Source organism: Trichosurus vulpecula, chromosome 6 (genome assembly GCF_011100635.1).
Source record: "Trichosurus vulpecula isolate mTriVul1 chromosome 6, mTriVul1.pri, whole genome shotgun sequence".
In the NCBI taxonomy this organism is placed as follows: domain Eukaryota; kingdom Metazoa; phylum Chordata; class Mammalia; order Diprotodontia; family Phalangeridae; genus Trichosurus; species Trichosurus vulpecula.
Window position 1 is genome coordinate 264,862,651 of NC_050578.1, and position 12,286 is coordinate 264,874,936.

The 12,286-nt window shown below is 36.6% G+C and overlaps 1 protein-coding gene across 1 annotated transcript in view; it reads left to right on the forward strand.

Moving 5' to 3' along the window:
* Positions 1-527: 527 nt before the first annotated feature.
* Positions 528-12,286, forward strand: part of LOC118853908 (vomeronasal type-2 receptor 26-like) — a 58,033-nt gene continuing 46,274 nt past the window's right edge. The window contains exon 1 of the mRNA XM_036764147.1: positions 528-772. Within this exon, the coding sequence (XP_036620042.1) occupies positions 528-772 (245 nt within the window). The remainder of the gene's footprint in view (positions 773-12,286) is intronic.

Genomic DNA, 12,286 nt, shown 5'->3' on the forward strand with positions numbered 1-12,286 from the left:
AACTTAGTTTGAGAGAGATCAGAGGGTCCCATGGACATCTCAGAACCCATGGAAGGTGAGAAGGCTCCAGGAGAGAAGGAGATTACCAAATATCTTTATTTATTTTTGTTTGAATTCTTTAACTTTCCAACATTAAGGATGCAGGTGCAGAGTTTCTGGGCAGGACAGTCCCAAGAGACCCTTACTCTCAAACTCTGGTCAACATATTTGTTTGACTTGCACCCAAGAGACCTGAAGATGGATTACTTTTCCTTATCCATCCACGGGGAACAAAGAGAATAATATCCAGGAGGCAAAAATATCCCATAAATGTGTCATGCTCTTTCTAGCTTTTGCCTTTGTCCTAAACAGAGGCCTGCTGCTTGTCTCACATTCTGCTTTTCCAAGTGACAGAGACTCTTAAAGTCTGAGTATCCATTCAGAAAGAATAGCAATTGGAGAACGTGCCTATAAGTGTGGGAACAACAATGTCCAATAACCTTATATTTCCCTACTCCTTAGCTCTTGAGAGATTTGGGATATTGCCCATGGACCTAGGGAAACTGAGGCTGAATTTTTCTCAATTATTAGTTTTCTTGTTTTTGCAGTTTTGCGTCTCTGAGTACCACATGCAGAAGAGTCCTTGTTATATAGAAAGAGCATACAGTCCCACATATAAAAAAGAAGGGGACCTAGTCATAGGGGGCTTCTTCTCCTTATTTCTGAAGATAGATGATCAAATGCACAGGTCTGCCTTCAAAACTTCTCCCATCTGGACTGCTATAGAACCAAAGTAAGTGTTGTTTTTATTTTTCTGATTGATGAAATAGTCATCCGTATTTCTGACTGACTTGCTTTATTGGTAGAGCTTTATTTAATCTCATATCTTTGGTAAAAGCAAAGACCTGAGTTTGAAAATTTCTAGAAATCTGGTACCCAGGAAGTTGATAAATTAAAAGTTTTATTAACGTGCAGTGCAACAAGCACTATCCATACTATCCATACACACCCTATATGGTATTATAAACAGTCAGAGATTCATCCTCACAGATGAAAAAACTCAACCAGGGAAAGGATGAGGGAGACAAATCAGAGAGGAAATACACTCAAAGTTGGGGTTCAGGAGGTAAAACTACATCTTCTAAGAATGTGCTTGGCTGTGAACCAGTTATTGGTGCCAAATATGGAAGGAAATATTTTTAATCAGGCGCATGCATGACAAAGAAGTTCTCAAGGTCACTTATCAATGCTAGGCTTAGGTGAAGTTTGGATAGAGGGAATTTCTACATCTTTATACTACAACCTGAAGGAAGAATAAAACATCTACTGTCTTAGGCACCAGAAAAGAGAAAAAATTCAGAATACTCCAGACAGTCCAGAGCTTCATCCAATCCAAAGCTTCAAACCTCATCATCCTGAGAGAGTTACGGGTGGAAAAGTACAAACTGTCTGTCTTTGCTTATAAACTTTGATGGGCTTTAGAACCAATTGATCTAAGTGACTCTGTATTGGAGTGTGATCATCAGAAGAATAAAATTAAAATGTATATAAAACATCAAAACTATAAAATTTACAATGACCACAAATGCCATCTGTATAAGACCACTGACAAGGTTTTTTAATAGCACTGATAAAATAATTTTATGTCTATGAAAAATAAACTATATGGCAATTTCCCTGAAACAAACAATAGGACTACCTGCCACAGACCATGATCAAGATATTAGCAAATGAAAAATGACTCTGGAATGAAGCATTCTTTTATTTATTTATTTTTAATTTATTTAATATATTTAGTTTTCAGCTTTGATTTTCACAAATGTTTGGATTACAAATTTTTCCCCGTTTCTACACTCCCCCCACTACAAGATGGTATATATTCTGGTTGCCCCATGCCCCAGTCAGCCCTCCCATCTGTCACCCCACTTCCCTCCCATCCCCCTTTCCCTTCTTCTCTTGTAGGGCAAGATAAATTTCTATGCCCCATTGCCTGTGTATCTTATTTCCTGGTCGCATGAAAAAACTTTTTGTTGTGGTGGTGGTGGTTTTTGAACATCTGTTTTTAAAACTTTGAGTTCCAAATTCTCTCCCCTCTTCCCTCCCCACCCACCCTCCCTAAGAAGGCAAGCAATTCAACATAGGCCACATGCGTATCATTACGTAAAACCCTTCCACAATATTCACGTTGTGAAAGATTAACTATATTTTGCTCCTTCCTAACCTATCCCACTTTATTGAATTTTCTCCCTTGACCCTGTCCCTTTTACGAAGTGTTTGTTTTTGATTACCTCCTCCACCCGTCTGCCCTCCCTTCTATCATCTCCCCTTTTTTATCTTCTTCCTCCTTCTTTCCTGTGGGGTAAGATACCCAATTAAATGTGTATGGTATTCCCTCCTCAGGTGAAATCCAATGAGAGCAAGATTTACTCATTCCCCCTCACCTGCCCCCTGTTCCCTTCCTTCAGAACCCCTTTTTGCCACTTTTGTGTGAGATAATTTACCCCATTCTATCTCTCCCTTTCTCCCTCTCTCAATAGGTTCCTCTCTTCTCCCTTAAATTGATTTTATTTTTTTAGATATCATCCCTTCGTATTCAACTGTGCCCTTTGTGTGTGTGTGTGTGTATTTATATATACCTACATATATACATACATAGACACACACATGTATATATATATGTATACATACACACATACACACATATATATATATATATATGTATTTATATATATGCATATACCTTTCAGCTACTATGATATTGAGGTCTCATGCATCATACACATCATCTTTCTATGTAGACATGTGAAAAAAACAGTTCAACTTTAATAAATCCCTTATGATTTCTTTCTTGTTTACTTTTTCATGCTTCTCTTGATTCTTGTGTTTGAAAGTGAAATTTTCTATTCAGCTCTGGTCTTTTCACTGAGAAAGCTTGAACGTCCTCTATTTTATTGAAAATCCATATTTTGCCTTGCAGCATGATATTCAGTTTTATTGGGTAGATGATTCTTGGTTTTAATCCTAGCTCCATTGACCTCCGGAATATTGTATTCCAAGCCCTTCGGTCCCTTAATGTGGAAGCTGTCAGATCCTGTATTATCCTGATTGTTTTTCCACCATATTCAAATTGTTTCTTTCTGGCTGCTTGCAGTATTTTCTCCTTGATCTGGGAGCTCTGGAATTTGGAGACAATGTTCCTAGGAGTTTTCTTCTTGGGATCTATTTGAGGAAGCAATCTGTGGATTCTTTCAATTTCTATTTTACCCTCTGGCTCTAGAATATCAGGGCAATTCTCCTTGATAATTTCTTGAAAGATGATATCTACACTCTTTCTGTGATCATGGCTTTCATGCAGTCCAATAATTTTTAAATTATCTCTCCTGGATCTATTTTCTAGGTCACTGGTTTTTCCAATGAGATATTTGAGATTGTCTTTCATTTTTTTCATTCCTTTGGTTCTGTTTTATAATATCTTGATTTCTCATAAAGTCACTAGCTTCCACTTGCTCCAATCTCATTTTTAAGGTAATATTTTCTTCAGTGGTCTTTTGGACCTCGTTCCCCATTTGGGTAATTGTTCCTTTCAAGGCATTCTTCTCCTCGTTGGCTTTTTGGAGCTCTTTTGACATTTGAGTTAGTCTATTTTTTAAAGTGTTGTTTTCTTCGATATTTTTTTCAGTATTTTTTGGGTCTCTTTTAGTAAGTCATTGATTTGTTTTTCATAGTTTTCTTGCATCATTCTCATTTCTCTTCCCAATTTTCCCTCTACTTCTCTAACTTGCTTTTCCAACTCCTTTTTGAGTTTTCCATGGCCTGAGACCAGTTCATGTTTTTCTTGGAGGCTTTTGTTGCAGGCTCTTTGACTTTGTTGACTTCTTCAGGTCGTATGTTTTGGTCTTCTTTGTCACCAAAGAAAGATTCCAAAGTCTGAGACTGAATCTGGGTGTGTTTTCGCTGCCTGGCCATGTTCCCAGCCAACTTACTTGACCCTTGAGTTTTTCGTTGGGGTATGACTGCTTGTAGAGCAAAGAGTACATTGTTCCAAGCTTGAGGGGATGCGCCATTGATTTCTATATGGCCAGCTCTGCAACACCAGCACTCCTCCTTCCTCAAGAACCACCAACCCGGACCTGATGCAAATCTTCAGCAGGCTCTGTACTCCTGCTCTTATCCGCCACTTAATTTCTCCCACCACGTCAGCCTGGGGCTGGAAGTAACTGCAGCTGTAGTTCTGTAGCTGCAGCTCCCTGTGGCCCTGGGGCAGTGGCTGAACCATGAATTCCTTTCACTCTGTCCCTGAAGTTGTTTTCCCCACTAACTTTCTCTGTTGTCTTTGGTGTTTGTGGCTTGAGAAGTCTGGTAACAGCTACAGCTTACTGATTCAGGGCTGTAGGGCTTGTTCTGCCAGGTTCCTGCTCTGGTTGGTCTGGGCGCAGCCCATGCTGGGCTCTCCTCTGCTCTGCTCACAGCTCCATGAGATAGACCTTACCCAGCGACCATCCAGGCTGTCTGAGATTGGAGCCCTGCTTCCCTCTGCTGTTTTGTGGATTCTGCAGGTCTAGATTTTGTTCAGAGGCATTTTTATAGGTGTTTGCAAGGTCCTGGGGGCGAACTTTAGGCAAGTCCCTGCTTTCCAGCCTCTATCTTGGCTCCACCCCCTCTGTTCTTATTTCTACAGCTAAACTTGCAATACCAAATTGAATCATAGGGGTGCTAATGCACATCCTTGTTTCACCCCTCATCTTATTTTGAATACATCTAACTTATACCCAGTAAAAATATTACTTGTTGATATTTTTAGGTAGATGCTAATTATAATTTTAAGGAAGGCTCCATTTATTCCTGTGCTTTCTAGTGTTTTTTTTTTAATAGGAATGGGTGTTCTAATATGTCATATGTAATATGTAATATGTCTTATTGATATGATCATTTATGCTGATAGGTTTCATAATATTGAACCAGCCTTGCATACCTGAAATAAATCCTATCTGGTCATATTGTATTATTCTCCTGATAAGTTGCTGTCATCTTTTTCTGACATTTTATTTAAAATTTTTGCGTCAATATTCATTATGGAAATTGGTCTATAATTTTCTTTCTCTGTCTTGCCTCTTCCTGGTTTAGGTATTAGTAGCATACTTGTGTCAGAAAAAGAATTTGGTAGGACTCTTTTTTCACCTATTTTCCCAAATAGTCTATAAAGTATAGGAATTAATTATGCTTTAAATGTTTGATAGAACTCACATGTAAAACGATCTCACCCTGGGGATTTTTTCCTAGTGAGTTCATTGATGACTCAATTTTATTTTCTGAGATGGGGTTATTTAGGAATTTTATTTCCATTTCTGATAACCTGGTCAATTTATAGTTTTCTACATATTCATCCATTTGCCTAAGGTTGTCAAATTTAATGGCGTACAATTGGGCAAAATAATTCCTAATTATTATTTTAATTTCCTCTTCATTGGAGGTAAATTCACCCTTTCCATTTTTGTACTGGTAATTTGGTTTTTTTCTTTCTTTTTTTTAAATCAAATTGACCAAAGGTTTATCAGTTTTAGTGTTTGTTTGTTTGTTTTTCCTAAAACCAGTTCTTGGTTTTATTTATTAATTTAATAGTTTTCTTGATTTCAATTTTATTAATTTCTCCTTTGATTTTCAGTGTTTTTAATTTGGTATTTAATTGGGGATTTTCAATTTTTTCTTTTTGTAGATTTTTCAGTTGCTTGCTGAATTCATTGATCTCTTTTTTCTCTATTTTACTCATGTAAGCATTTAGAGATATAAAACTTCCCCTAAGAACTGTTTTTTCTGCGTCCAATAAGTTTTGGTATGATGTCTCATTAATATCATTCTCTTGAATGAAGTTATTAATTGTTTCTATGATTTGTTCTTTGGCCCACTCATTCTTACAATTAGATTATTTGGTTTCCAATTAATTTTTTTTTCCTTATTTTTCTGTTGTTCTTTATTACAAATAATTTTTATTTCATCATGATCCGAAAAGGATGCTTTGACTACTTCTGCCTTTCTGCATTGAATAGTGAGATTTTTATGTCCTAGTACATGATCAATTTTATTTTGCTGTATGGAATAAGATATCGATCTATGCCCAATTTCTGTCGTACTATTTTCCAATTTTCCCAGCAGTTTTGGTGAAATAGTGACCTCTTAGCCCAGAAGCTGGAGTCCTTGGGTTTATGAAAGAGTAGATAGCTATAGTGGCTGATTTCTGCATCTTGTTTTCCTAAACTATTCCACTGATCCACCAGTCTGTTTCTTAGCCAGTACCAAGCAGTTTTGATGACTGCTGCCTTATATTAGGGTTTGATATCTGGTATGGCTAGGCCACCTTCCATAACATTTCTTTTCATTAATTCACTAGATATTCTGGACCTCTTGTTCTTCCAGATGAAATTTGTTATCATTTTAACCAAGTCTGCAAAATGATGTTTTGGTAATTTGATTGGTATCGTGCTGAATAAGTTAACTAATTTAGGTACAATTGTCATTTTTATTATATCAGCTTGGCCTAAGAATGAGAAACAGATGTTTTCCATTTATTTAGATCTGACTTTATTTGCGTGAAAAAATTTTCATAATTATATTCATAGAGGCCCTGGGTTTGTCTAAGCAGGTAGACTCCCAAATATTTTATACTATCTACAGCAACTTTAAATGGAACTCCTCTTCCTACCTCTTTTTTGTTGGGCTTTGTTAGTAATGTATAGGAATGCCAAGGATTTATGTGGGTTTATTTTATATCCTGTAACTTTGCTCAAGTTGTTTATTATTTCAAGTAGTTTTTTACTTGATTTTCTAGAATTCTCTAAGTAGATCATCATATTGTCTGAAAAAAGTGATAATTTAGTTTTTTTTTGCCTATTCTAATGCCGTTAATTTCTTTTGTGCTCTTATTTCTACAGCTAACATTTCTAGTATCAAATTGCATAATAGGGGTGATGCTGGCCATCCTTGTGTCACCCCTGATCTTATTGGGAATGCATCTAACTTATCCCCAATAGAAATAATACTTGTTGATGGTTTTAGGTAGACGCTATTTATAATTTTTAGGAAAACTCCATTTATTCCTATGCTTTCTAGTGTTTTTAGTAGGAAGGATGTTGTAATATGTCAAAGGCGTTTTCTTCATCTGTTGAGATAATCATATGGTTTCTGCTAGTTTTCTTATTGATATGATCATTTATGCTGATAGTTTTCATACATTCCTGAAATAAATCCTACCTGGTCATAGTGTATTATTCTCCTGGTAAGTGGATGCAATGTTTTTCTAACATTTTATTTAAAATATTTTTGCATCAACATTCATTGGGGAATTGGTCTGTAACTTTCTTTCTCTATTTTGACTTTTCTTGGTTTAGGTATTAATACCATACTTGTGTCACAAAAAAAAATTTGGTAAGACTCTTTCTTCACCTATTTTTCCAAATAATCTATAAAGTTTTGGAATTAATTATGCTTTAAATGTTTGATAGATTCACATATAAAACCATCTAGCCCTGGAGATTTTTTCCTAGGGAGTTTATTGATGACTTGCTCAATTTCTTTTTCTGAGATGGGGTTATTTACGTAATTTACTTCCTCTTCTGTTAACCTGGGCAATTTATATTTTTGTCAATTTTCATGCATGTCCCTAAAGTTGTGAAATTTATGGGTGTACAATTGGGCAAAATAATCCCTAATTGTTGTTTTGATTTTCTCTTTATTGGAGGTGAACTCACCCGTTTCATTTTTCATGCTGGTAATTTGATTTTCTTCTTTTTTTTAAAATCAAATTGACCAAAAGTTTGTCAATTTTATTGTTTTTATTTTTCATAAAACCAGCTCTTGGTTTTATTAATTAATTTAATAGTTTTCTTGATTTTAATTTTATTAATTTCTTCTTTGAGTTCCAGTATTTCTAATTTGGTATTTAATTGGGGATTTTCAATATGCTATTTTTCTAGTTTTTTTTAGTCACATGATGAATTCATTGATCTCTCCTTCCTCTATTTTACTCATGTTGGCATTTGGAGATACAAAACTTCCCCTTAGAATGGTTTTTGCTGCATCCCATAAGTTTTGATATGATATCTCATTAATGTACTTCTCTTGAATGAAGTTATTAATTGCTTCTACGATTTTTTTTTGGCCCACTCATTCTTAAAATTAGAATATTTAGTTTCCTATTAATTTTTAGTTTATTTTTCCATAGTTCTTCATTACAAATAAGTTTTATTGCATCATGATCTGAAAAGAATGCTTTGACCACTTTTTCCTTTCTGCACTGAATTGTGAAATTTTTTATGTCCGAGTAAATGATCAATTTTTGAGTATGTGGCATGTATCACTGAGAAAAAAGTATGTTCCTTTTTATCCCCATTCAGTCTTCTCCAGAGGTCTACCATATCTGCCTTTTGCAAAATTCTATTCTTTTCCTGAACTTCTTTCTTGTTTATTTTGAGGTTAAGTTTATCACGTTCAGAGAGGGGCATGTTGAGGTCCCCCACTATTCTAATATTCCCGTCTATCTCTTTCTGTAACTCCCTTAACTTCTCTTCTCAGAATTTGTATGGTATACCACTTGGGGCATTGTTTCAACAATCCAGCTAGCAGCTTCTGTGGGGGTGTAAGATCCACCAACAGCCAGCAACCAGAAAGCTTCCAGCACGCTGCAAAAGCACAGGTTCTTTTGATCTGCTTTAATAAGGAAAGTAAGTTTAAAGGGGTTGACAAGCTTACTTTAATTCAGCATACAAATATCATTCACTTAGTTCAGGGGAAAAAGCCAGCAGCCTGAACTTCAAAACAAATACAAACAAATTACAAACATCAACAGACAGACCTTGTCTGATTCAAATCCCAATACATAGTTACCAGAGTTTAACAAAGTCTCAGCATCCAGGTTACAAACTGGAGGGCCCCTAGCTACAGCTGCCTGGAGTCTCCACATCAACACCATCTTGAGTGAGAGCTCTTCCACAAATGGCTCTTTCCTCTCTTCTTATAGGGCTTCAGACGTCAGCAAACATCATCTGAATGATCAGAACTTAGGCTGTTATGATTGGCTCTTGTGTTAGCCCCTCTCCTTAGGACCCTGGGAGGTTCACATCCACATAGATTAGGTTAACGCCTAATAGGGGTTAGAGCTTGGGGCTTAGCACTTAGTAAGACTCAAGAAGGGTATGGCTCTGGAGTTAGCAACATCCCTTAGCCAGCCCCACCTTGGGCCCCACCCCAGTCACCAATCCACAGCCACATAGGTTCCACACCTAATAGGGTTTTGGGCCTGGGACTTAGCACCTAGTAAAACTCAATGAAATACACTAAATTACTCAAAGGAAACAAAAGCTAAGAGCCCATTTTGCTTACCAACACAGGCATACAAGTTCAATAATGATATTGCTCCATTGTTTTGGTGCATATTAGTAGGATGTAGTATCCTTCCTTATCTTTTAAAATTAGATTTATCTTTGCTTTTGCTTTGTCTGAGATTAGGATTTCTACCTCTCCTTTTTTACTTTACCTGAAGCACAATATATTCCACTCCCGCCTTTTACCTTGACCCGGTGTATATCCCCCTGTTTCAAGTGTGTTTCTTGTAAACGGCATATTGTAGGATTATGGTTTTTAATACATTCTGCTATCTGCTTTCATTTTTATGGGAGAGTTCATCCCATTCACATTCACAGTTATGATTTCTATCTGTGTCTTTTTCTCCATCCTATTTCCCCCTCTTTATGCTTTTATTTCTCCCTTTCTCCTTTCACTCCTCAACAGAGTTTTGCTCTTCCTCAGGTTACCCTCCCTCTTGATTCCCCTCCCTTATCTTACCTTTTCCTCTTGCTACTTCTTCCCTCCCTTCTGACCACCCCCCTCCCTTTTCTTTCCCCTTTACCTTCCTGATGCCTGTAGGACAAGTTAGATTTCTATACTTATCAGGGTATGTTATTCCCTTCTTGAACCAAATCCAATGACAGTAGAGCTCAAATACAACCCTTCTCCCTCCATTCTTTCCCCCTACTATATATTTTTGTGCATCTTCATGTGATATGATTTACTTTTTTTACTATCTCCTTACCTCTTCTCCCAGAACCATCCCTTTATATCTCTTTTTTTTAGTTTAAATTTAATTATTTAACATATTGGGTTTTCAGCATTGATTTTCACAACAGTTTGAATTACAAATTTTCTCCCCATTTCTACCCTCCCCCCCACTCCAAGATGGCATATATTCTGGTTGCCCTGTTCCCCAATCAGCCCTCCCCTCTATCACCCAACTCCCCTCTCATCCCCTTTTCCCTTCCTTTCTTGTAGAGCAAGATAAATTTCCACGCCCCATTGCCTGTGTATCTTATTTTTTAGTTGCATGCAAAAACTTTTATTTGTTTTTGAACATCTGTTTTTAAAACTTTGAGTTCCACATTCTCTCCCCTCTTCCCTTCACACCCACCCTCCCTAAGAAGTTGAGCAATTCAACCTAGGCCACACATGTATCATTATGTATAACCCTTCCATAATACTTATGTTGTGAAAGGCTAACTACATTTTGCTCCTTCCCAACCCATCCCGCTTTATTGAATTTTCTCACTTGACCCTGTCCCCTTTCCAAAGTGTTTGTTTTGATTACCTCCACCCCCATCTGCCCTCCCCTCCATCATCCCCCCCTTTTATTTTTTTTTATCTTCCTCCCTCTTCTTTCCTGTGGGGTAAGATACCCAACTGAGTATGTATGGTATTCCCCCTCAGGCCAAATCTGATGAGAGCCAGGTTCACTCATTACCCCCTCACCTGCCCTCTCCCCTCCTCCCACAGAACTGCTTCCTCTTGTCACCTTTATGCGAGATAATCCACCCCATTCTATCTCTCCCTATCTCCCTCACTCAATATATTCCTGTTTCGTCCTTTAATTTCATTTTATTTCTTTTAGATATCTTCCCTTCATCTTCAACTCACCCTGTGTCTGCTCTCTCTCTTTTACATATATAATATATATATATATGCATATATATATGCATATATATACATATATATAAACACACATATATACACATACATACATATACACATAGATATATACATACACATTCACTTATATATATACATAAACATATACATATACATATATATATGTATGTATGTATGTATGTATGTATGTATATATATGCATATTCCCTTCAACTACCCTAATACTGAGGTCTCATGAATCATACACATCATCTTTCCATGTAGGAATGTAAACAAAACAGTTCAACTTTAGTAAGTGCCTTGCAATTTCCATTTCTTGATTACCTTTTCATGCTTCTCTTGATTCTTCTGTTTGAAAGTCAAATTTTCTATTCAGTTCTGGTCTTTTCACTGAGAAAGCTTGAAAGTCCTCTATTTTATTGAAAATCCACATTTTGCCTTGGAACATGATACTCAGTTTTGCTGGGTAGCTGATTCTAGGTTTTAATCCTAGCTCCATTGACCTCTGGAATATCGCATTCCAAGCCCTTCAATCTCTTAAAGTAGAAGCTGCCAGATCTTGGGTTATTCTGATTGGGTTTCCACAATACTCAAATTGTTTCTTTCTGGCTGCTTGCAGTATTTTCTCCTTGATCTGGGAGCTCTGGAATTTGGCGACAATATTCCTAGGAGATTTCTTTTTGGGATCTATTTGAGGAGGCGATTGATGGATTCTTTCAATTTCTATTTTGCCCTGTGGCTCTAGAATATGAGGGCAGTTCTCCTTGATAATTTCTTGAAAGATGGTATCTAGGCTCTTTTTTTGATCATGGCTTTCAGGTAGTCCAATAATTTTTAAATTATCTCTCCTGGATCTATTTTCCAGGTCAGTGGTTTTTTCAAGGAGATATTTCACATTGTCTTCCATTTTTTCATTCCTTTGGTTCTGTTTTACAATATCCTGATTTCTCATAAAATCACTAGCTTCCACTTGCTCCAATCTAATTTTTAAAGTAGTATTTTCTTCAGTGGTCTTTTGGACCTCCTTTTCCATTTGGCTAATTCTGCCTTTCAAGGCATTCTTCTCATTGGCTTTTTGGAGCTCTTTTGCCATTTGAGTTAGTCTGTTTTTTAAGGTGTTGTTTTCTTCAGTGTATTTTTCAGTATTTTTTTGGGTCTACTTTAGCAAGTCATTGACTTGTTTTTCATGGTTTTCTCGCATCCTTCTCATTTCTCTTCCCAATTTTTCCTCTACTTCTCTAATTTGCTTTTCCAAATCCTTTTTGAGTTCTTCTATGGCCTAGGACCAGTTCATGTTTTTCTTGGAGGCTTTTGTTGTAGGCTCTATGACTTTGTTGTC